The sequence below is a fragment of the Pseudoliparis swirei genome, chromosome 19, assembly GCF_029220125.1.
Source record: "Pseudoliparis swirei isolate HS2019 ecotype Mariana Trench chromosome 19, NWPU_hadal_v1, whole genome shotgun sequence".
NCBI lineage: Eukaryota > Metazoa > Chordata > Actinopteri > Perciformes > Liparidae > Pseudoliparis > Pseudoliparis swirei.
The window spans coordinates 17,523,491-17,548,866 of record NC_079406.1 but is presented as its reverse complement, the minus strand read 5'-3'; the positions used below and the strand labels follow the sequence as shown (position 1 = coordinate 17,548,866).

The following is a 25,376-nucleotide window of genomic DNA, read 5'->3' as shown; positions in this document are numbered from 1 at the left end:
CCACAGTTACAGAGTTGCTTTATACACACATCCGGACACACAAACACATTAGTAATAGAAGTATTTAAAGACCTACACAAGAACGTCTACTCTCTCTGACCTCTTTCTTTCTCTCGAACACACACGCACACACACACACACACACGCACACACTCTGTCCACAGCACACAGTGTAATATACGCTGTGTTGTGGCATGATCATAATAGGATGTTAATAGGGGAGTAATGGACTGATGCTTTCCTTCTCGTGATATCGCTTCCACACACTGCTGCATTGTTTCCCTCCTGCTGATGAATTCACGGTTATTGCATGTGCTTGTAATAAAGGTGTGTGTGTGTGTGTGTGTGTGTGTGTGTGTGTGTGTGTGTGTGTGTGTGTGTGTGTGTGTGTGTGTGTGTGTGTGTGTGTGTGTGTGTGTGTGGGTGTGTGTGTGTGTGTGTGTGTGTGTCAGCTGGACAGAGTCATCTTCTGTGTGTTCTTGCCGTCGGATAAGGAGCTGTACTTGCAGACCCTCCCGCTCTACTTCCCTGCTGGTGAGTCAACACTCTTTTTTATAAATACAGTGGCGACAGCTTCGCTCAGCTCAATTTGACTTCACACACAAATCGAGATACACACAGTGGTGTGATACATATGCTGCCTCATCGTCTGTGTGCTATTTGCACATCCATGCATTCAGACAGATACACAAGGGTCATTAGACACATAATACTAGCACACTTAATTGTGTTTAATTACATCAAATATACATGTACTTTGCTCCCAAGACACACATATAGATTCAGTGACATGTTCAACCTTTTAATACACATGAAGATGCTCAGTGGCTCCAACCCACCAATGTTTTACAATTGATATAAATGCACAAATGCACACACAAGTAAACATAAAATTAGATAGAATACTGACATCAGTCATGGCCAACCTGCGAAACCGAATATCTTTGGATTTATTTAATCAATTAAATATATGTAGAGATTGTCATTTGTTCTGGTGAGTTTAGTGATACAAGATTACACAAATGTCATGAATGGCAGAGTGTGAAATGAATTCAGTAAGCAGCAAGTAGAACAAAGAAGATAAGAGGCACAACATACTGTTTTTTATTATTATATATTGCACCACTTGAATTGAGACATTGTTTCTTTCCTTTTTCTGATGTATTTATTGGAACAGCCATTCACGTATTTTCTTAGATGTAAGTATAGTGCCAAGAACAATATGCATTTGCATATTTATTTATTTTTTCTTTGACCAATGTTCTGGTTTACAAGGTTCACATTTCTGAGCCAGTATCTGTGCTTTGCCCTCATTTCTGTGTCCGCCCCTTTCAGCCTGACCAATGACAGCTTGTTGTTCAGGTAACCGGCATGGTGTGTGTACAAGTGTAGTTTGTAGGATCCAAAGGAATAACTACATTTGGTCTGCTTGCCATTTTGAACCGCCGTGTGAAATGGAAGTGCTATGTTCAGAGAGGAAACTGTGACATTTCCTCCAGCCAGGGTTGACAATATTTACACCTCAGTTAAATGTTGTTTTGCATTGGCCACTGCTGGCCTGCAGCGAGCTAGTTCATAAAACTGTTGGTGAGGAAGAAAACATAAAAAAGCTCCTTCTCTGAAGGTGAAAGGTCTCTGAAATAACAACCACATTTCTAGCTTCCAAGGTTTCTCCTCCAATCTGGGATTCCTGCCTTCCCTGCTTTTCAAAACAGACTAAATGAAAGTTGCGTGCCATCATTGCAGATTGATCTCCGTTGTTAAAGGAAGTTTATACCTAAATGTTTATGTTGGCTGGAGCTGGGACATGATGACGTAACCCATTTGTTTTGATTACCTCTGTGATTGATAGCGTTATAATGCCAAGTAGTCTGGGCTTCTAAACATGATCAGTCATTCACTCAATTATTCAAATTAAGCATTGGTATTACAAATGTAGACTTCACCTCTAATGCCTCGCTATAAATCAAACTCACCTCTTGCCTCCAAAAGAATTTGAGACATTTAGTGTTTCTGCTCTTTTGTTTGGCAAAAGCAAAACTGAAGACTAACAAAACAATCAGAAAGTTGCTGAATATTTTCTCCTCCACAAGTTACATCTTACACGCATCAGAATTATTCAGATGGAGCAGGGTCACTGAAACTCTAATGTTCTGAGTATAAAACGTGCATCTAAATCGGTGTCTTCACGACCTTTCTCTGCCTGTGCTTTAAGACCTTACAAAGCAATTGGAATAGTCACGCTTTGTTCAGTTTTATATTTACATTCACACACTGTGTTGTGGGACGAAAAATACGAGCTATTCTTTAAGTGAAAAAAAGGAGATAACACCAAAGATAAAATAACACACAATAAACAAACGTGTTTTGACAGCATGAACAACAGAAAGCCGATGCAATGCAGTTTGACATTCAAAGCAAAGCAAGTGTTGTGTTTAATTTTCAATGGAAGGAGGATGTTCATGGTCTCAGTGGCAGTAAAGCTGAAGCAACAGAGAAATGCCTCTGGGGCTTGAATATATCACCCTGTACATCATTAATATGCATGCTGCTTAACACTTCAGGGCGATACATCGACGCTATGCATTTTATGTCATTTCTCTCACCTTTACAAATCAGTATGTTTGAAGACGTAAAAAGATGAAAACGAGATGAAAAAGACACCAAAGACTGAAGATTTGAAGTGTTTCACATATGTGCTTAGACAGGAGCGGAGTCAAGGAAGAGGAAAGGAGGAAAGAGGAGCAGCTTATTAAAAATGAGAGCAGAATCCAATCAATTCTGCAGCCGTATCTCCCACATAAGCTTTACAGTCGGACATTGGGTTAAGAGTCTTATTTCTTTATCTTTTTGCCGACAGACATGACCGGTAGTGGCCGAATAGCAAGAAGGATTCTCGCTCATGCCTCATGCGTAAGCGGAGATCAATAGCTAAAAATAATGGTATCTCAAACTGCAACGCCCTTGTACTCTCTACTTTACGCAGACACCTAAACATGAAGGAAGTGTTTTGTAGATCAAATGTAAAAATGACGAAGCGGAGATATCACAAATCAATATCATATTCTTTTTTTATATAGTTAGTGTGAGCTGAAAGGATTCTAATAGTGGTATGCTATATTTTCTTATTTTCTTTAGATCTTTATCTAAATCTTTCGAAGCAAAAATGTATCATACTAACAAATATTCAGCCAAAGTCTGATGTATCCTTTTTTCTGCTATTTTTGTCCAGAAATTATAGTGAAAACATCTCAATGAGCCACGCTTGGTGGCATGCTTCATCATCAACATGAATTCTGGAACTGTAGTTTATTTTGAGTCATTATTTTTGCAATACTCACTAGAGCGTTGAGTGATTATTAATCCCTGCTGCAAATAGTCCCTCTAGATGTTTGCTGAAGTTAGTCTCCAGCTGTTTTAGGAATTTATTGAGTCTATAAAAAGACAGGACTCTACATATTTCTAACTTCTTTTAGGGGTTTATATATTCTGCTTGGATGCCACAGAAGCTGGTTTTAACAGCGTTCACCTTTTTCTTTGGTGTTGTGGTCCACAAAAAGGCAGCTGTGTTGTGCAACCAACGAAGACTGATAAACACATTGTATTCTAACTTCTCTGCTAAATGGATGAAGAACGACGTTACTGGCTGGCAGGTGAAGATAGTGGAGCATGTAGCGGCGACAGTGTGGGATATGTTGCTCCGGAGTTGGTCGGAAAACAAAACGGCAAAACAGAGGGTTGATATCAGACTTCACCAGAGAAGTGTTGCTCCGAGTGCAACTGTTTTGCTTTGAAGGCTTATTAATATTCATTTTTATTTCATGGTCGGATTGTAAAGTTGAGTTTTTTTACACATAATGCTATAATAAGTATTGAAACATGAATCCGTCCAGCGTTGGAGTCAGGGGGCCTTGTTTATAACTCTGAACAAGCATCAACTCTTCACTGAAGCATGAAATCAACACTTTCACACCTTCACACTTGGCTGGTTGCCGAAAAAGATTATTTTCCAAAAATGCAGGTGTGTCCTTTAAAAAACCCAAATCGTGCACTAGCTACTGGTGTCTTCCTCCTCTAATGGATGTACAGCAGACTCGGCAGCAGCAGTGAGCGGTGCTCGGCTGGCCGGTGGAGAGGAACCGTCTGCTGCAGGCAGGCCTCCAAGTCTCACTATAAACATCATGCGTCTCCAACACCTGGACACACTGGCTGTCTGTTTGATGTGTGTGTGTGTGTGTGTGTGTGTGTGTGTTTGCATGTATTCAGTGTGTGAGAGTGACCAATCCACACCAACAGATGCCTCTGAAGCAACAAGATGCTCCAAAAGCCAAAATGCTGCACGACCACGATGAAATGCTCTCGTCCCTTTGTTTGACGCTGTGTTGGTTCGTTCTCTCCCAGCAGCAGCAGCCGCAGTCAAGAGTAAACTCTGAGAGGGGATCGGTCCCATTTGGTTGCTGTGGATACCACCGCGACGCTCAACATTCAGGCTGCTCCACCTCGTTGCACATCAAGACCTTCTTCAGCAGGAAGATAACTCCTCAATGTATGATTGCTTGTTTTGAAGTGCTGTTCAGCAGATGTCGATGAGTTCTTCTTTTTTCCCGTGAATGGATGAGAGACGTGTCGTGATGAAGGTGTAAAATGATATTGATAATTTTAGTGAAAAATTTGACCTTAAGCTGCATTCTAACTTGACCTTTATTGTCTTTGAGCAGCTTTGCATCAAGCTATGAGTTGTGTCCTGAGCTAGTTAAATATTGGGATTCCTGTGGGTGTGGGTGTGTGTGGCAATGACAAAAGCTTATTAAAATGAATTACAAAGGCTCCTAGTGTGTATGAATTGATTATTTCTTGGGATGCGATACGAGTCAGTGAACTGGGGCATGACGAGGGAACACTTTACGCCAACATTGACTTTTTTGCTTGTTTTGCATCTGAATGTAAAGAAGACAGAAAGAGGGCCTTTATTTAGTAAGTAAGTACTTCACTTTTCCCAGAGCATTTCTACTTTATATTGAGATATGTTTACCTGTACTTTAAGCAGCAATACATTAGGCTCCTACTTTAATTTAGAATACTTCTGTCAATATCATTTTTAACTTTCATACCTTCCCCTTTTCTTTTTCTTTTGACGACCCCACCACCTGTTTATTAAATTATTTTATTAACAATAATCATCAATCCTCCTCCTTTCCTTCTTGTTTCTCTGGATTTATGTTTTATCCCCATGCTGTCCAAACCCCCTCCACCCTGGCTGCCTGTCCGGACTCACCATATGTGTATTCATGCTTTTCCATACAGCGCATCTGTATGCGTTGTTGTTGTTGTTGTTTTCTGCGCCTTTTGCAGGATGTAGTCGTCAGGTGTCGTCGGCTGGACGCGGGCAGTGATTTGTGTCAAGCGAATTTGAGAGTTTAGCAACCACCGACCACCCCTCGACTTTCATCTGCCAACTAGCATCTTTATAGACTAGAAACAATGTGCCACGGTGGTGCAGAGATACAGGGAGGAGGAGAGGGGGGGGGGGGGGGTGGAGTAGTTTTGGGAAAATGGCAGAAGAGGGGTTGAAGGGGGGGAAAGAAACTTCAAAGAATATTAACAAGAAATTGGGAGAAAGTTCCCTTTGTGTATAAAAGCTTCATCCCCCACAAAGGGATTGTCTTTTTCTCTGCGGAGCTCTTTGATTCCCTCTCTCTGGGACTCCGGTTCTTCTCTGGCCTCGTCTTCATTGCTGGCCTCCTCTTCATTGCTCTTTCTCGCTGTTTTACTCTACAGGGTGGTGGAGGGAAAAAAATAAACAGATGGAAGAAGGGAGAAGGGGGAGAAAGAGAGAGAAAGGATGCAGGAGTTCAAACAGTGAGGGGGAGAGGGGAAAAGGTGGGGATGAGAGGATGCAGAGATTGAGGGGAAAAGAGGGATGGAAAGCATGATGAACTCCTATTTTTTTCCATTAGCAGCAGACTGTGAAGCTACTCTCCAACCAGTCACTCTGATGAGAGAGAGAGACTCTTTGAAAATGACAGATGAAGAACAAGTACGCTAACTGTTTCGTTAACTTGAAGGCTGATTTCCTGCCATCTCCTCAGATATATACTGATAATCCGGTTGGCCCAGGAAATTACTTGCTGCACGTGGCTCGCCAACACACACGTGTGTGTTTGGCGCCTTAATTCTACCGTCAATAGTTAGACTGTGTGTGTGTGTCTGTTGAAAGATGTCCACTTGTATGGTCGAGTATCCGACGGCAGTGACCTCAGGTGTTTCATGAAGAATAATTTCCGGCTTGATGATTGCTGTTGCTGACTGTGCTCATTTCAGTCCAATACAGTACGGTCTTGCCTTGTCAACGATTTCTTGGCACGTAAACATATTTGCTGTTGTGCTTGAGTTTGTTCCAGCACGGAGACGGAGAACACACTTAGAATTGTAAGTCTGTATTTTCTATTATTTCCTTCAATTTTGAATCTAAGTGGCTCTTATTCAGAATCTGTATTTCTCTGCAGTGGCACTATTTCTGGTGTTCCTGAGGTGCTCCTCTGCTCTCTATGAAATGAGGAAAATTTGTGTTTTTATTATTTTGCTGAATGTTTTTTCTTCTAGTTGCAGCTAGTTCTCGTTATTATCATGCGGTGCGTTGGGTTGCCTTTGCAGTGGAGCTCATTTGCCGTGTGATAAGCTAAATCAGTTATTCAGATTTGTCTTGAACAGGACTGTAGCACAGAATAAATGTCAATTATCACAAAAGGTGTCATCAAACTGTGTGTGTTTGTTTGGCTGGCAGACTAATTAAGTGAATATGTATTGACAGGGCAAGTTACAAGGTGCTTAATAACTTTGTGCTTAATTTGATCAAATGTGGTCAGATAGCAGCCATATTTATCACATAAGGTCTTATTAACACTTTATGTTGTAATATAATTAGGGGCTGAAAGAAAGTAATGGAGAGTCTTTTTACTTACCAGAGAACAATATTTTGTTAAATCACAGTTTATGGATATGTTATGCTCCATATATGGCCCTCTAAATCCCCACAGTTGAATAAAAGGGTGTTCATGCCACTGTCACTACTTTATGTTAATATTCCCACAATGCAATATGTTGAAATATCTTCAATGTTTACGTTCACGGGCCAAGTGTCAAAGTAAACATTGAACTGTTGATAAACAGTTCAACAATGTAATATGATGAATAATTATGTAATCCTGAGTTAATGTTAGAATTATTGTACCTCTGTATAGATAAATATATAAGTTTGTATCTACTTCAATTATTCACAGATTTCTCAATCCAACCCACCCCGACATGACGAGACCATGAGCTCACATGCTAATGCTGGTTGTGGCTCCTCCAGCATGAACTCACTGAGTCGCTGTAACCTTCAGGGAGGCGTACGAGGCCTTTCCTCTGATGTCACTCAGTCAGCTCAACAGGAGCATTGCAGTGGGACAGAGGACGAGTCGTATTGTGAGAATAAACAAGTCGGATAGTTTCCATGTCAAAGTGGCCTTGAGCAAGTCACTGGGCCCCCAGTTCCTCCCTAGGCGCTTCACTGCAGCCCCCTGCTCCTTATAAGGATGGGTCAAATGCAGAGAAGAATTTCCTCAATAAAAGATGAATTATCATGATTATTATTAAACCATGGAGCAGATTGAGGAGGATTCCAGGTTGCATGAGGCTACAGGATGCTGCTCAGGTGAACACAATAACACGCGTGTAGTCAGCTGACTCACTGAATAAAGTAAAATGTCTGACTTGTCATGTTTTGGTGATGGTTTATTCTGCCGTTAGTTTGGCTAATATTTGGCTCTGTGGTGGGATGTATAGCCGATAACATGTAAATGTCCTGTATTTTAATGACTCTATAACATCATAATCAAATACTACCTTATTTATTTTTTATCTGAACAATTTCACCTGTACTTTAGGAAAATTCCTTTAAAGTTACATGCAGTACTTGACTAAAACTAAATTTCAAATAACAGTAAGTAAGTATTATATTTGTTCACTCTTTCCTTCCCTGCTGAACATAACACCAGTAAATCAGCCAATGCATCAACAGGGAAACAACAACAGCTGTCAACAGTCTTCCTCCAGTTATTTGTGTCCCTGCCTGTTGCAGACATTGTTCTGCCACTTCGGGCCTGCATGTTCTGAATCTGCAGCGGTGGGATACCGTCTCCCCGAAGGGGCTCACGGCCGCGCCGGCTGCTGGCAGGCCCAAGGTTCTGGCTCCTGCTGTTGAGATTCGGGTTGTGACGCATTGAAGGTGGGAAACTGAGCTAAGAGCTTTAAATGAACATCTTTGTAAAAATGACACGCTGAGGTATAATTCCAGCTGGATAAAACGGCAACCACTAAATAAATGGTGGTTAAGGGCGCCTTTAATCACATTTACTTAATCACACTTAAACACTGCACAAAGATGGCTCATATTAGACAAAAAGCCAATTAGCAGTGGCAATCACCACAGTGGGATGCAATTGTATCAAACAACATGAGAACAATACTCTGGAGATTTACAATTATATGGCAAGAAAAAACATTGTAGCATATGAGAAACAAAATAATCTCACTGTTTCTGTGAACCCTTGTCCACGTTGACTTAAAATGTGAGGTTCAAAGTTCATTGTTGACCTGAGAACTAACAATGAAGGAACTCTCAATATCCCGGTCTGTAACTACGTTTGCTCATCTCAAAGAAATACACTGTATGCACACGTATATAAACTAAAGTTACTTCAATATAGACACTCCTCCGTTCTCAAATACGCTGAAGTATACATCTGTAAGTATTTGAACACGGACTCACTCCAGTGCATTGGATCTGGAGTAAAACAATGAATATGAAGAGGGTTCTTGAAGAGTGGAGTGTTGAATTTGGTGCATTTTGGACTTACGACATGAATAAAGTCTGAACAAACAAGTGATTGTTCTCAATGGTTGAGGGGCTTCAGGGTTCGATTGAATGAATATAAAACCCAGATTGACTACCCCCCCCCCCCCCCCGTCTTGACACCAATGGCCAAAGCGTCATCAAACAAGCGTTGATGAACGCCACGTCATGCAGTCTTGCCAAAAACTAAAATAAACTCACCAAGCTGTCCGCCTACGGTTGAGTCACACCAGTTTGTGTACTGGTAGTTCCGCCAGTGGTTGACCTCACACTTCATACAAAACAGTAGAGTTGTTGCATAACACTGTTGTGACCTAATGTGTCATAAGTATGAATGGTTTAAAGGTAAAGCGTCTTTCTAGTCCTGCAACCACTCAAAGCGCTTTACACGACATGTTAATATTCACACAGCTTGCTTGGCCGCAGCTACCAAGCAAGGTGCCATCTGCCTAAACTAATTCACAGTCACACATTCACACCGATGGCAAAGCCTTCGGGGGGAATTTGAGTGTCTTGCCCAAGGACCCTTGGACATATGGACCGGAGGAGCCAGACATCGAACCGCAGACCTTCTGATTGGAAGCTCTACCTCTGAGCCACAGCCGGGGCAGGGAGGCGCATCACTGCTGTTTACATCCCTGCCTGAGGGCGGTGCTGTTTACCCTGCCTCAGATAGTTTATATACTCATATACAGTGGGTATGGAAAGTATTCAGACCCCTTTAATATGTTCACTCTTTGTTTCATTGCAGCCATTTGCTAAATCCCAAAAGTTCATTTTAGTTCTCATTAACTCAGCACGCCATCTTGACAGAAAAAAACACTCCAATAAAGGAGTAGACCCATCTCAAGGAGGATCGGAAGAAATGGACAGCAAAGGGTCTGAAGACTTATGACCATATGCTATTTCAGTTTTTCTTTTTTAATATATTTGCAAACATTTCTACATTTCTGTTTTTTTCTGTCAAGATGGGGTGCTGAGTTAATGAGAATTAAAATGAACTTTTTTTGATTTTAGCAAAAGGCTGCAATGAAACAGAGTGAACATATTAAAGGGGTCTGAATACTTTCCGTACCCACTGTATATTAATATACAAGTCGTATGTAACAAGATACAGTACATAATGGTAAAGTATGTTTAAAAAAGCCATAGTATTATCACAGTATTGTGCAACAAATTAGAGTTATACAAATATAGTTTAGTATTTCAAATACAATTGTAAATAAAAAATGATTTAGTATAGTTTGTCATAAAAATGTGACATTTCATTGTTTAGTATGTCATGAAAAAGTAAAATACAATATCAAAAGCATTGAAAGAATCGGCATAGTATGTCAGTATATCATAAGAATGTTGTAGTATTGTATGTCATAAAAATGGCATCACGAATGTTTAGATTAGTATGTCACAAAAACAGTCGTATCGTATGTCATGAAAAGGTCATAACAAATATCAAGTGTTAAAAATGACATAGTAAGGGATGTCGTGAAAATGTCTTAGTATTGTATGATGTAAAAATGTCATCATAAAGTACGCTAACAAAATGTCACAACAAAGGTCAAAGTATAATATCTCATAACAAATCATAATATCTAGTACACTTAAGTATGTCATAAAAAATCCATACAGAATCCCAGCATGTCCTAAAAATGCCAGAGTACAATATGCTCTAATAAGATCACAGGGTAGTAGGTCATAAAAAATCTAATTTAAAAAAGCCATAGTATATTGTATGCTATAATAAAAAGTCACATTCTTTATATTCCTATGCACACCAATTCCTCTTTTGCAATGAAAATATTTCATCTCCTGTCAGAAGATGTCATTGAATCTAAAAGACTCTGTACAGCTGCTGGATTTCAGGGCTCTGCGGCCCGAGTTGAGCATGTGGTCCACAGCCGGCCTGTAAAAGGTGCGGCTCGTTGGCTGCTGGATGCTGGACGTCCTGACGTTACAATCAGACTTTTGTTTACTTCCATTGGGTTGTGCAATGAGCCGTTCGCTAGGCACTGCACCTGTGTAACCATAAAGCAAGGCATCTGTGTGTACTGCTGGGGAACCAACGATGTGCAGTAAAAAAGAAAATGGAATTTGAATGTGTAACACCTTCCATATAAATGAACTTTGTATACAGGAGCAGTACCGCTGCAGCACCAGGGCTCTGCAGCGGGCGTTGTCCTGCCGTTCCCTTTCGCCCCTTGATATATATACTAACGTTACTTCCCTGGAGTCAAGCTGAGATGAGCGCTTCTTATGAATGCTGCATGCAGCTCTACCGAGTCTGAGTAATTGCCCGGCTCCAGGCACCGGTTCCAAAAGCCTCCAAACAATCAAGACCCCTGAAGACGCTGCATACTGCATATCCTGGGAGCAATGGATCACGTCTTCATCGAAACTTTTACTACCAGGTCACATTAGAATGTAAACATACTGCACAGATAATACTCCAGAGTCTAATAAATGTTAGATATCTGATGTTTGCATGATAAAGTTTCAATTCTTATATGTAGAAGACAACAGCATCTCTGGGCTGCTGTTGTTGGGGGACCGACTTGAAAAGGAGACCCACACATGTATCGCATAAAGAAGTTACATTTGTTCTGATGTTGCTGAAGTCAGAACTCTTGGAACCAATTGAAGAAATCCTGACCTGCTCTCAACCCTTGTTGTGGAAGAGCGTGTTGGATATACAAGTGTGTCTGTGTGTGTGTGTGTTTATTTGTGTGCGTGTGTGAGCAATCAGGAAGTATTAGGGAAATGTTTCAGGCCTTTCAAGGTATTTCTTTTCTACGAAAATTACAAGTCGGTAGCAAAAAGTGGGAGGAAAACAGCGGCACTCAGAGAGGATGAGGATCCAGCAGTTAGGTGAGATGGGTGATGTGTATGGATGAGGCCATGATGGAGAGAGCGAGAGAAGAGGGAGGGGGAGATGTTTACGGGTGGGCGGTAGCGAGGCCAGTAAACTGCTTGTGAAATGAAAATGGCTCTTTAGCAGAATCCAGGACACTTGGGCGCTGCGCTGGATCAATGTCTCTGATTTACTGTCTGAAAGCCTGTCAGAGGGAAAGAGAGGCATAGGGGGAAGATGGAGGCCGAAGGAGGGGGGAGGCCAGACAGAGTGAAGGTAGAGTTTCGAGGTACAAGAGTCCTTTAATGGAAGAAGAAAGAGGAGAGACAGGGAGCAGTAAGGAAGAAGAGGGAAATTGTCCATCCGGGTGACGGTGCGAGGAGCCGAATCAGAGGGATTGCTCCTCAAGTCCTCATGGCTCCGATACAAAATCAATCTGTCAAGGCGATGGGGAAGGGCAATCTTGTTTTGTGCAGGGAATAGGTGCAGCCATTTGGGTAAAATCAATAGAGGACACATGGCACTTCTTAATTCCTTACTGTCCCACAGAGGCCAGCCGTATTGACGAACACGGGAGCGTACACAAATCTTTAACTTGACCTGTCTGAAAGAAATCTGTATTCTGTTGGTGACCACAGCAGAAAGTGGGGAATTCTGCAGTGAACATCCGAATGATGGAAAGACGACTTTGAGGGAGAACAAACTGCCGTCTATGTGTCAGACCGGCTGACAGATTATGTGTCCACTTACTTGTTTAGTCCTAAAGTTTTGTTTGAAATAGTAGATTCATTATTTTTTGGGTGATGATTTAATCAGTTCATGATTGCAGATCTCTCCCTCTCTTCATACTCATCATTAACTGTTTTGACCACGAGTAGTTAGTGAGAATCTGAATGCGTTTGCTTGTGTTTGCCCCAGATTGCATGAGTGCGTAGGTGAGGGAGGAGTGTTCTGCTTTGAGTACCTCAACGGCTGAGTCAGTGTGACACACGCACACACACACACACACACACACACACACAGGTGGAGCTCTGGGGCCCAGGACGACAGGCCGGACGTCTCGACAAGAGTGTTTTCCCGCACCCTCGGGACGCAGCAAGTCTGGGTGGTGGGGTGGGGGGGGTATTTTATTTTTTATTTTGAGTGTTTAATGTATTAAAAGGGGCCAGGGTAATGAATTATAATCTTTAATGCAGAAACCGATCGATACCACCAAGAGAATAAATCAGCTTTTACTGAGAGCGTCAAAGCCCCTTAATACACTAGAGGAGAGAGAGCGAGTGCATGAGAGAGAAGGAGCAGCAGGGACAGACTGTTAGGAGAGGAGGAGCGATCCAGAACCAAGCAGAGAGAGGGGATGATGAAATGGAAGAGAGGGGGGAGTCTGGAGGAAGTCATGGAGACAAGGGAAGTTATAGATGAACAGACTCACCTCTGGGTTAACCTCATTGAGTAAAAGCCGGGTGAAAGCAGAGAGATGTTGACAGTTTTGTGAGGAGACGAGGTTGCAGGGTTAGCCGGTGTGTGCACACAACCACTCCACTTGTTATTGCCGACTAGTTGTATTATCTTCCCTCGCTATGATCCCCTCCCTCACCGCTGTAGCCTGGAGCAAAATATAATTAATTGAATTACACCACCAACCAAAGATCACCAAGCCGTCTGTGTCTCTGCCGGGAGAAAACGCCAACAACAACCAAAAATGAAGTTTATGTGGTGTGCACTGAGTTCTGATCAGCCAGACGGCAGAAACGAGTCTGGGAGACGTAAAAAAACCATGGATTTGGATGAGGATAATAGTTAAACAGATTCTTCTTAGTGGAAAGAACCACGACTAAACAGAATCTACTGCATCTCGAAGTATTTAGGATGTCTAGCCTGTTCAGTTCGTGGACTAAGTGGTTGAAGCGAGGTTTTTGGAGGCTCTTAAGAAAAAACATTCAAATTTGATAGAAGCAACGGGGGGGTTTCTGGCACAATGTCGGCTACTTCCAATGTGCAGAAGGAAAACAGACTCCAGCAACACTTGTAGAACATAGAAGAATTTTATTGTTGAGAACAACACATGTTAGCTTGTGAATGAAGGCCTTGTACTAAACAATAAAGTTATTCTACATGCTACATGCATTAATGGAGTTTGATCCAATTTGATAGCTTAAGCAAGGACTGTTGGCAAATGGGTCGAGGAGGGTGATGAGGAAAGATACACACACACACATCGCAAATATGTGTAGAAAATGTCTTTTACAGCAACCGCTCCTTCAAGCATCTCATCAGATTACCAGGACGGCCTTTGTCCACCTCAAAGTATCGTTCCCGCCCATCGCTCTCCTCCTCTGCTGCCTACACTCTTTCATCCTCTGTCATTACATCCACTATTTACTCCTGCAACATAATTCTTTGTGGCACATCATCCAACGTCCTAAAATAAACTCCAGCGCATCCAGAACTCAGAACAGATCGTCTGTTCACCCATTCCCGTGATCACGTCATACCTGTCCTCCAGAACACTGGCTCCCCGTCTCACAACCGGTCCAATTCAAAGTTCTTCTCCTCACTCACAAAGCCCTCCAGAATCAGGCCCCCTCCTTCCTCGCCGACCTGCTCCAGCACCACACTCCTTCCCACGGCCTCCATTCCTCTAATGCCAACCTCCTGTCTCCACCAATCGGGACCAAGTACTGGACCTGGGACTTCTTCATCGCGGCTCCCCCCGCCTGTAACTCACCACACACATCTGAGACTAAACCACTGTGTTCACACTTAAATCCCAAATAAAAACTTGTCTTTTTAGAACTGATTTCAATGTGTGATTAACGCTGTGTTTTTATGGTCAGTTTTACTTAAAGTAAAGTGTGTTTGAGTTTAATGAAAAGCACTCTCGAAATCTATTATTATTATTAATAATAAACATGGGCTACAGAGGTGAAGAGTTTTCTTGGGAAGAAAGAAAGAAAGAGTGACCTTGATTGTGTGAGTGAGAGAGAGAGAGAGTCTTTAGAAAAGGAGGAAGGCAAAAATCATTGAAAAGGAGGGTTGAGAAATTGATGTTCGCTGATAGCGTCACACCCCTCAGGTGCTCAATAATTAAGCAGCTGAGCAGACTCTTGAGATCCAACCATGATGACAACCAAGGCAACCATCCATCATTCATCCCTTTAGGAATCACAGGTGGCACTTAATCACTCATTTTGTGCCAAGACTTTTCTCTCATTCTTTTTTTTCTCTGAGGCTTTTTTTGACTGATACTGTGTTGCTGCTTGTTATGCTTTCAGCAGGGAAACAAACCCCCTTTAAAAAAAAGATAATACTGGTTTATTTCAGTGAGACATCCTGTTAAAAATATGGTCAAATTGCAAATGAATCGCATTCCTTTTTTATTCATCCTCCTCAAAGTGCCCCTCTTTAAGAATGTATTGATAACGTGGGTGGGTCACTTTGTGTGTCACCACAAAGTTATGTTATGCCTTTGGACAAATAAACAACACACAAATGCAATTTACTCACCTGCAAATATTTAGCATAAAAAACTATTCATACCAGCAGTGATGCGAGTTGCAGCACTTTTTCAACACACGGTTTGAAGAAGGGATCAAGTACTAAGATCACATTGACCCAGAGCAGCTTCAGTCTGAGGGACATTGTTGTTTAGCCGAAGCTTCTGTAAGACAGACAAATAACGTTCACACATTCACTGCCCTCGTCAGCGTGGTGCTCTGAATAACCGAATGCTGCACTCTGAGTTTACGAAGGGTCCAGTTTGCACTCCGGCACTTGAACACATCCATTATGCACAAACTGATTAGGTGATGCCTTTCTTCGCGGGGTTAAAAGGTCAAAAATATATACCTTGCTGCAATAAGAAATTAGGCCTCTTTTTTTTGCAGCGTATTAAAACAGTTCTGATGACAACAAATTATATTGGTGTACAAACCCAATGCACAAAAACAACGGCCATGGTGTGTAGAGGTCTCTCACCTCCAGTGTTTGTCCGTGGGTGCTGTCTGCCTGTCTGCCTGTCTGTCTGTCTGTCTGTCTGTCTGCCTGTCTGCCTGTCTACCTGTCTACCTGTCTGCCGGTGTGCCTGTCTGCCTGTCTGCCTCAAGCCGTGTGATTGTTGCATTGCTCTCATAATAAGCCTCTGAGTGACTGGCAGCACCAATATCTTGCTCTCGCGTTGCCCTGCGCTCACTCAGGCGGCTCGGTGACCCCCGTCATGCATCTCAATTCCACAAACACGATGTTCCCAGCCGAGAGAAGGGGCCTGCTTCTTTATTAATGTCACCATGACAACTACATAATTCATGAATTGTATTAGCGACCCATTTGTCATTTGCAAATCATAATTCAGGATGTCTGTTTGGGGAGCGCTGGCTTTAGAGACGGCACTACGGCCTGCCATTATCTTAGTGTCATCTTCCGCACTCTAACACTCAAAAACAAGTGGAAATACTGCCGTAACCTCGCTGTAATCTGGGAGGCAAGGAGCTCTTTGGAAGCTGCCCGTCTTCTACGAGGGCCCTTTGGCTTCATGATCAACTCTCAGGTCTGCTCATTTAGAAAGTGTGTTACGGCCTCTCGGTTAACTAGGGATGCACAGGCCGCAACATACAAAAAGGGATACAGCTAAGGGGGAAACAAAGGAGGCAAATAATAAAGTTAAATACTTGAACAAAATATGGAAGATTTATTTCACAGTTAAAGGTTTAACGAAGGGCCGAATAACACAGAAGCAAAGCAACAGGAAAAATAGGCGTCAGGGTCTCCAAGGCCAACACAACAAACAAAACCACAATGCTAACTAGAAATCAAAAGATACCACTGACCTACCATTGAAGAAAGGAAAAACAATACTAAGCTCCCTGTCTGACCACAAAACAGGAGAAAACTGACACAACAAAAATGGCAGAGAACCCCTACAAGCTTGACCCGAAAATACAAATGGTGGCCAACACTTCGGCACCATACCACAGAATGGTCACAGCTCAGAGGTGGAGAGAGAGCGATAGAAACACTGAGTCAGGGTGTATATAAGCCCCGTCTGCGGGTTAGGTGATCCCTCTCAGGTGGTGGTACTCCAGGCGTACCAGAACTGAGAGAGATAGCTCCACCCTCTTCCTGAAAGAGGGCCGTCTCAGTCACGGGACGTAACAAAGTTGCATGCTAATTCTCTCCTCTCCATCGGTCTGTCTGTGCCTGTCTGTCGGCAGAGGCCTGGCCGGCTCCACACTGACACCATTTGGTGGACAGTGTAAGAAGTTAAAGAGGGTTCTCATGAAGGCAGTATTGCAGATCCTTTTCCATTAGATCAGACATGGGCAAACTACGGCCCGCGGGCCACATCCGGCCCGTTAGGCTTTTTAATCCGGCCCGCCGAATTTGTCCAAATCGCAGCTTTGTTTACTTCCGGTGTGCGTTGGCGCGGAAAGTACTCGTCACACGAAACCCTTCACCATGATTTGTCAATCCGTTTGTCTGTCAACATTTTGCAAAAAAACCAACCAATGAACACTCAGTAAATCACAAAGGACCCGCCCACCACACAGGTGAGGCTCATTTAGAAACAGCCGCAGTGATTTTGGCGAGCAGCGCGGAACCTCCGGAGGAGCTGCGGAGCCACGAGGAGGAACACGCAGCCAGAAGAGAGCCACTTGGACCGGGTAAGAGTCTTTACTACACGTTACGTGTCCCGTCACGGTGTCCGTAACGTGTGCACGGTGCTGACTAGTATTGTATTTTACAGAGAGGATTCACCAGCGCCTGCAGCTCCGCCTGCCCGGCCAGCAAAGAGGTCTCGTGCCCCGGAGGACCACCAGCATGACACGATGACATGATGTTATTATAGTGAAGCCATATTGTAAATAGTCTGTGCCAATAGTTGTGTTCTGTTTTCAACATGTATATAATGTAGTTTTATTTTATTTATGTACAATACATATTTATTTGAAGAAAAAAAAATGTAATGGTCATTTTTTTATTTGCACACACCCCATGAAGATTTATCTGCAATATGAAGTAATTTCTCAGTCCCATCTTTATCATTTTGGTGAATGTGTGACGGACCACATCATTTTTACTCAAAACGATAACTCATTTAGTTTTCCACATTTATTTACATGTATCTAGCATTGTATTCAGATATTTCACTGCTTTTGTGAACCTATGACCTTTGGTAAACCAATTTCAAACACCAAAACAGTTGGTCCACATGATTAAAGGTGTGGTTTCAGAAGAGATATGAAGAATTTTTAAAAATCGAACTTCAATTTTCAGCTTTAGGGCCATATTTTCTCTTTCCACTTGTACCTGAGGACAATTGTGCCTCATTATATAGAGTGCTGAGACAATCCGTCCATTATTTTGTGGGGTTTAAAACAAATAGAAATTATTGAGCTTGATTATTTCGTTGGGTAAAAATATGTTTTGAATGTTGAAAGTGCTTCCATTGATCTTTTTCCAGTAAATGTCATTTTCTTTAACTTTGCACCTTCAATTGAAATGTATAAAAATCAGACGCAATCTCCAGGTTTAATAAATTACATTGCGTGTCCAAATGCTCCTGGCCCGGCCCCTCTGTCACATTTTAGAACCGATTGTGGCCCGCAAGTCAAAAAGTTTGCCCACCCCTGCATTAGATCAATGACTTGATTTATACAGGAATCCTAAAATATAATGGGATTTATAGCCATATGTGAGCCCGATGGACGGCTTTCTCCATGTTCATCCCGCTGTACACGGATCAGATCTTGAAGTTACCAGCACCTCAATCGTAGATGTATTTATTTATTTCTCTTCCTGCAATATTCTGACTGCAGATGACTTAATCCTTTTTAGGTTCCTTACTTAAATAAATTATTGTGGCACCTTTATTAGGTATGTCAAAGTTGATATTGAATATGTTTGTCAATTTAGGGAGGATGTGATCGATCAGAAGGACTAAAAACAAATGTGTTTGTTAATCCTATAAAAGGTTTATGGAAGACAAGATGAAGCACTTCTAGCACTGACTTGAAAACAAGAATACATGTTGTAATAAAAGCTACTTTGATATTCCTGTTGTCTTCACTAAGCATATGTATTTTAGTGGGGACACACACACACACACACGTGGTGTGTGGGTCTGTATGTAGAGTACGGAGCCCTGACACTAAAACAATGTAGTAAAAGGTAAGAAATATATCCGAAAACATCAATACATAATATTGTACGTCAATAATTAACATGGAGCGTGAAAAGGAATATAAACTACAGTCGCTATGGTTGGAATTTGGCACAAAAACACCTTGGTTGGGAAAAGATCCAGATAAAAAGTATATTTTGTTCGAGGAGGATTGCGCTCACAGTCTGAAGGCTCGTTATAATACACTGATGTTAACTTTTGGCAGGAAATGGTAAACAACAAGCAGTTAGAAAACAGGGATAAAGATACTTAATAGAAGTACGTGAATATAAAATAATAATAAAATGAGCACACAAAAGATGAATGAAGAGAAAACAAATATGTTTTCATGTAATTTATCAACTGATATGTTGACTATTGCCAGAATGATGTATTCATCCATGTAGGCTATAAAAAATATACCAGAAGGATCTCATATCTAAAATAGTCCGACGTATCAAAAGCTGCAGCAAAACATTTTGCCAGGAGTACATTAAAAAAAGTGTTCTTTAATTGAGAGTCGGCTGTTCCGTCTCAGGTCGTTGTGGCGTCGTCACCGGTGTGGTGTGTTGATTTTCTAGAAGGAAAAGAAGATCACAGAATTAAAGGCGCATACATGCTTTATTATAAATAATATTAGCTGTATTTTGAAAGCTTGAATTAACTTGTCAGCCCACAGACCTTTCACAATGCGGTGCATAGTCACAAACACACACTTTAAAAACATCCACCTGAACGAGTCATTCATGTTTTTTATAACTATAAAATCCTATCAGGAAAAGTCTCAGCATGTTCTTACTTATTTTGCTATTTTCTTCTTTTAAGGAATAACTAACTAAATGGCTTGTTAGCATGGGCATTTTTTAAACACTACAGACATCCTGCATCCTCCTCGTCGCACTCTACCACCTCACCTCTGCCGCCTTCCTCTTCGACACTCTCCTGACTGCTCAACAGTGCGTCTGCTGCCTGGGGTGTATTCGTCTCGGCTCTCTGTGCCTCCCAGAGGACAGCAGAGATATTCTGGCTGGAGTGCAGCTGCAGGCGAGGGGGCGTCCGGTGGTCACCGGGGCTGAAGGATTGGGAGACTCCAGAGCCTCCTCTTGCCAACCCAAGCCCCCCCCAGCCGTGACGGGATCCCAGCTTACGACGCGCGCCAGAGCCGGAGTGTGTGGCTGGAGTCCCGGGAGCCGAGATGTCCAGCTCTGTCTGGGAGGGAGCTTTTCTCATGGGACAGGGAGAGACTGGAGCACTGCGGCGGTCTGAAACGACATGAAATCACTTCAAAGTTGATGTGCATAGAAAGACCATGGTAGTCATGTTAACATTTTGACATCAGTAAATGATCGTCTCCTTAACGCTGAGATGAAATGATAATCAATGATGGTATTCAACATTTGTCTTCTTCTGTGCTAAATTATTCACTGTGTGCCACCAGGTGGGACAAATCTGCTGACGCTTTAAAGCACAAGCCAGGAGGGCACTCTACTTTTCTTCCAATGGAAATGCAGTTCCAGGGACTGCGACGATGGAAGATGCCGAAATGTATTCGTGATATATAATAATTGTGACTCAGGTGGGAGAGCTTGTCCGTCACTAATCACAAGGTTTGTTGTTCAATTCCTGGCCCATCTTGTCCACTTGTTGTCGTGTCCTTGAGCAACACATTAGACCCAGACAATGTTCTCCTGATGGCCTGGCAGCCCTGCCGACCATCATTCTGTGAGTTTGTGAATGTGATGTAGAAAAGCTCTGTAAAATCAATAAGTGCTTATTTATAAACCCCCTATTTAGCAATTCTAAAATGTACACAAACAATAAAGGGAACATGCTTTGTAAAGTACATTGATGTAGCTCCGAGCACACTGAGTTTTTATCCATACATTTGTCAACTGCAATTCCTCCTGGATGCATCCAAAACATTTTGGAAAGTAATTGGATGTAGGGATATATTTGAAAGGTAGAAACCAAGCCTTCCTTTTCCTAGACAATAAGGCCTTTCAAATAACAATTAAATTCATGACGCTCACATTTAAATTGCTAAAAATGCTACTTTGAAAACATGCCTACATAATGGTTTTAAATTAATAAACAGTGCTGTTTAGATTATATTCCGAAGTAGATTCAAATGCATACATATTTTATGAAGTACATATTTCGAGAGAATTTAAATAATGTTAACTTAACAGCTTAACATGAATAGAAGCCTGATCTTTATATTCCAAAAGGCGATCCTAACATATTTAACAGTAGATTATATCAAATTGAGATAATTGACATTATTCATAAGTTCTGACTTGGTTTAATGAGATAAAGAACTGCTGGAAGAACTCACTGGCTCCCAGTCTGTTGGAACACCAGCTGCAACCTGAGGCCAGTGGTCAAGTTAACCCCCCATAAAGCGGGTTTGTTTCAGGGTTAAATGTTTAAATTGTGGCAAATGTCACTTCAAAGATCTACAATAGGAAGAGTGAAAAATGTCTTCTTACAAAACATATTATTTATCTTGAGCAATTGAACTGGGATTTACATTATCTTCAACAGTGATATACAGTGTGTTTGCTACATGCATCATCTTTAGATTTTCTCTTTCTTCCACTCGGGAGAGTCGATGAGAGATCGAGTCCGTCATGAAACAGGCTCAATAAAACCCACCCGTCCTCTTGTTGAGGAACGGAAAGAGCCAGGCCTCTCGGTGTCGGTCCTGACACACAATTTAGAGCGCTGGGTTTCCGGGTGGATAATATAAAATACAATGCGAGGAACAAACTAATCAAATGAGGACACCGACAGTATGACAAAAAGAGAGAAAACATGAATGCAGGTTTGAGCTTCAAGTTTAGCTTTGAAAATGTCTGCAGAGAGTCTCTCAGCGAGTGAAATGCATTCCACTGTCAAGGTGCATTAAAAGAGGCTGAAGTCTTGTGAATATTTTCCTTTCAACATGTGGTTAGCAGAGAAAGCCTTGGCACTCTATAGGGAGAGATCTGACGAGAAGAGAGTGGTATCAATGCCGACCACACTTGGTAGTCATGAGATGATTTGTATGCATGCCTGTAGCCTCGCTTGATGGGGCGAGCATGTGAGCATATCTTTGATGAAACCAGTCGGCTGGTGTTTGTGTGCGAGGGAGAGAAAGAGAGTTAGTGTGCTGGGCTGCGTGTGTGTGTGTCTGTGTGGTCTCACCAGGCTGAGGTGTGTGTTTGTCTGATGTGAATTCAGTGCTGTCAGACAGGTTTTCCACGCTGCCCATGGCCGTAAAGAGGGCGCGTTCCCCTCTTCCTCCTCCCCGGGGTTTGATTAGCTTCTTCATCCTGTCCGCAATCCAGTTAGATTTCCTACGAGGACACAGAGGACAGGGACCATTTACAAAGAGGGATGAGCTCGGAGTGTGTGTCAGTGTGTGTCAGTGTGTGTCAGTGTGTGCACACTCGCGCACAACACCCAGATTTTTCAGAAAACCATTGGCCGATGCGAAGTGTAACAAGGGCTGCATGTTTTCAAAATGAGAATAAAATGGCCCTGAAGGAGCCAGCCAACTGTCATTTATTGTGCCAGCGAATACACTCTGTACCATGATGTCAAGAAAATCAACTCGGAAATGTTATAATTAAAATGTCATTACCATATTCATTCAAAGAACTAGGGAGAAAATGCAATTCTGTGAGACTTGGATAATTTGTACCCACCAATCCTAATTATTACATTTTCATTTGTGGTACAAACTGGTTGCCAGCTGGCCAACGAAAGCCGCTTCCTCAAAATGAATTCTGCGAATTGAGGCTAAACAACTTATGAAGTGAAATAGCTGCACGTCAGTTTACCAATTTATTTTCTCATACTGAAGCATCTTTGGAAACAAGCCTTCATGAGAGCACCACAAGTGGTTTCCTCCTTCTTTTATGGTGTGGGAAGAGGAAGAGGAAGAAATCGTCCTCACAGATTGGATCATGATGCACTTACAAGAAACCAAGGGGTTTAGAGATGAAAGGAAACACAGTGCAAGGGAAAATAAACCTTCTGTTATGAGGAATATAGACTGTACACGAGAAGCTTTTTATCGAAAGTATTAAAACCTTAACATCTAACCTAAACACAGGAAGCCTTCTTTTAACAATTACATGTGCAAAATAACATTTACATAACATCTTAAGAGAAAAACAAAGACGGGGCAACAACACATCCAGTGTCTCTCAAACCAAATGGTTGCATCGTATCCAGGTAGCAATCCAAAACATTTAGCTCAAAGTCAACACCGTTGGGAGACTGACACTTCTCAGGGTCCAACACAAACATAACACAGAGAGTGAAGAAGAATAAAATAGTAAACTGAAGGACAAAGTATTGACATATTTTGTCTTTTTGGCATGCAGCTAGCAAACTGTCCTCAGGGTAATGAAAATGTTGAAATGGCAACAATGAATTAGAAAACAAATAATCCAAATGAAATCCTGTGTTTAGGTTTTGATGGCACCGTAACTCGTTGACTCTGGGGTGAACGTGGTGTAAACTAATATATTGCCCATACCTAATGGGGCGGAGGAAATATAAGAAATTAAATTAAATGTTTTGTATCAGTTCATGTTGTAACGTCCTACTGCATATGCACGGCACTGCATTTATTTTCTTTGGGTGAGCACTTGCCTTCTGCAGGGATAATGTGTTGTAGAGATGTACAGATGTGTGTATATATATATTTATATTTGTGTATACAGTACTTGGTTTTGCTGGCTGGCATGCTGGGCTCGAGGACTCTATACTGATCCATAATCTTCTCCACCAGTTTCTGCTTCTCCCGACGGAGCTCGCTCAGCTTCTCCCTGAAGAAAAACACATGAAGAATCAGCTGAGGAGGAGAGTCCGTTTGATTAATTTCATGCATTCATTATCCGTACAAATTGATGGGATTATCCTCAAAGTGGGTACGTAACGCGGAAGAATCTGCCCGTTCCTGGAAACTGAGCAATGGAGCTTTCCGTGCTGTTTGAGCTGGACTCTTTTTACACCAGCAGATCAGAAAAGAGACCGTGTGTGTGTGGAAGTTCATGTTAATGGGCTGCTGGTGAGTGTTCAGGGTTAAAGCTGCATCATAAAGAAGGACGTTGATGAATAGGCTGCATGCTGCATAAAAAGACAGAGCGGGAAAAAAAACACAGACTCCAAAGTTGCTGTGAGTTGACCGCCTGTTACTGACACACAGCTACGAGCGGAAAAGATCAGGAAGGTCAGAGGTGAGCAGCGGTCAGTATTGAGGCCTGTGTGTATTTGTATCCATGCTATCTTCTGGTCCATTGTCCGGTCAGCCCATCAGTCTTAGGTGTGCTTCGTGTTTAGCGCACATTCTCAAATGCTAACTTAAATTTTACTGGGATAGTCTTATACATGCTGGAACATACACGTCGGCATTTAACCTATTCTAAGCATTTTAGGAGCCACAGTCCCAAGACATGCAGCTCAGGCTAATTGGCTCTAAATGGGCCTTGGGTGTGAATGGTTCTCTCTCTCTATCTGTGCTCTGCGGTGGACTGGCGACCTGTTCAGGGTGTAACATGCCTTAGCCCCTTGTCAGCTGGGATCAGCTCCAGCGTCCTGCGACCCTAAATTGAATAAGCGGTTCTGATAATGGAATGGATGGAATGGAAAGTTCAGTTCACTGAATGTTTACCAATTTAATAATGTAGACATTGGGTTTGGTCATCTTTCTGTACTTTGTTTCAAATTCTCAGGACGTGCATCAGCTACAAACCGAAGCGTTTATCCGGCGGTCAATCAGGATCAGACGTATTAAATAAGTTTAGTTTGATGAAGCACTCTTGAAGGCCAGCTCAAATTATTTCATGAAAGCTTATGAGGCCTCCTCACATATTTGCCCACTGAATTCACAACATTTCTTGCAACATTAGGTTTGGAAGGGCAAAGCCACTGCATCGTTTGCCCTGCGTCACTCACAGCAAGGGGGGTTTTGTAAAGTAAACAACCTAAACTGTCTTTTGCACTTACCAAGGTCTTGAATATATTTTGTCAGACACTTCTACACTGAAAATAAGCACAAGACTAAGGCACGGGGCCAAGACGTCTGTGAAGTGTGACTTTCAACCTTCTTTTACGAAAGAAGGTGTTGTGTATATGTTGTCTTCTAGATGAAGTTATGGTTATTGTTTCTAACCAATTACAATTACATTTAATTTAGCTGATGCTTTTATCCAAAGCAACTTACATGTTACATTCATACACCGTAGACAGAGATACAGGGGGCAATTCAGGGTTAAGTGTCTTGCTCAAGGACACATCAACTAGGGCAAGGATTGAACCTCCAACACTTGAAAGACAGACCTGCTAACCACTGACGCAGTCGCCGAAATGTTTTGTGTGTCCTTTTATTATTATTTTGGAACCAGAATAATTGAATCCATGTTTTCTAGCTGGTTAGTTTCCTCTTGTATTTTCCTGGCGCATTGCTAAATGTCTTGGTG

The 25,376-nt window shown here is 42.0% G+C and overlaps 1 protein-coding gene and 1 long non-coding RNA gene across 5 annotated transcripts in view; one reads left to right on the top strand and one right to left on the bottom strand.

Moving 5' to 3' along the window:
* The first annotated feature begins 450 nt into the window (after positions 1-450).
* On the top strand, positions 451-4,827 carry LOC130209998 (uncharacterized). Its single transcript, XR_008834755.1, has 2 exons — positions 451-534; positions 4,402-4,827. It is a non-coding gene; the product is annotated as an uncharacterized LOC130209998 (long non-coding RNA).
* A 14,210-nt stretch (positions 4,828-19,037) lies between these two features.
* The window catches only part of ccdc88b (coiled-coil domain containing 88B), a 39,865-nt gene continuing 33,526 nt past the window's right edge, over positions 19,038-25,376 (bottom strand). For all 4 annotated transcript variants that reach the window (XM_056439974.1, XM_056439972.1, XM_056439971.1 and 1 more), the window contains 4 exons: positions 23,622-23,723; positions 22,090-22,241; positions 19,818-20,165; positions 19,038-19,480 (listed from right to left, as the gene is read on the bottom strand). In XM_056439974.1, the coding sequence (XP_056295949.1) occupies positions 19,413-19,480; positions 19,818-20,165; positions 22,090-22,241; positions 23,622-23,723 (670 nt within the window). In that variant the 3' untranslated portion in view covers positions 19,038-19,412. The remainder of the gene's footprint in view (positions 19,481-19,817; positions 20,166-22,089; positions 22,242-23,621; positions 23,724-25,376) is intronic.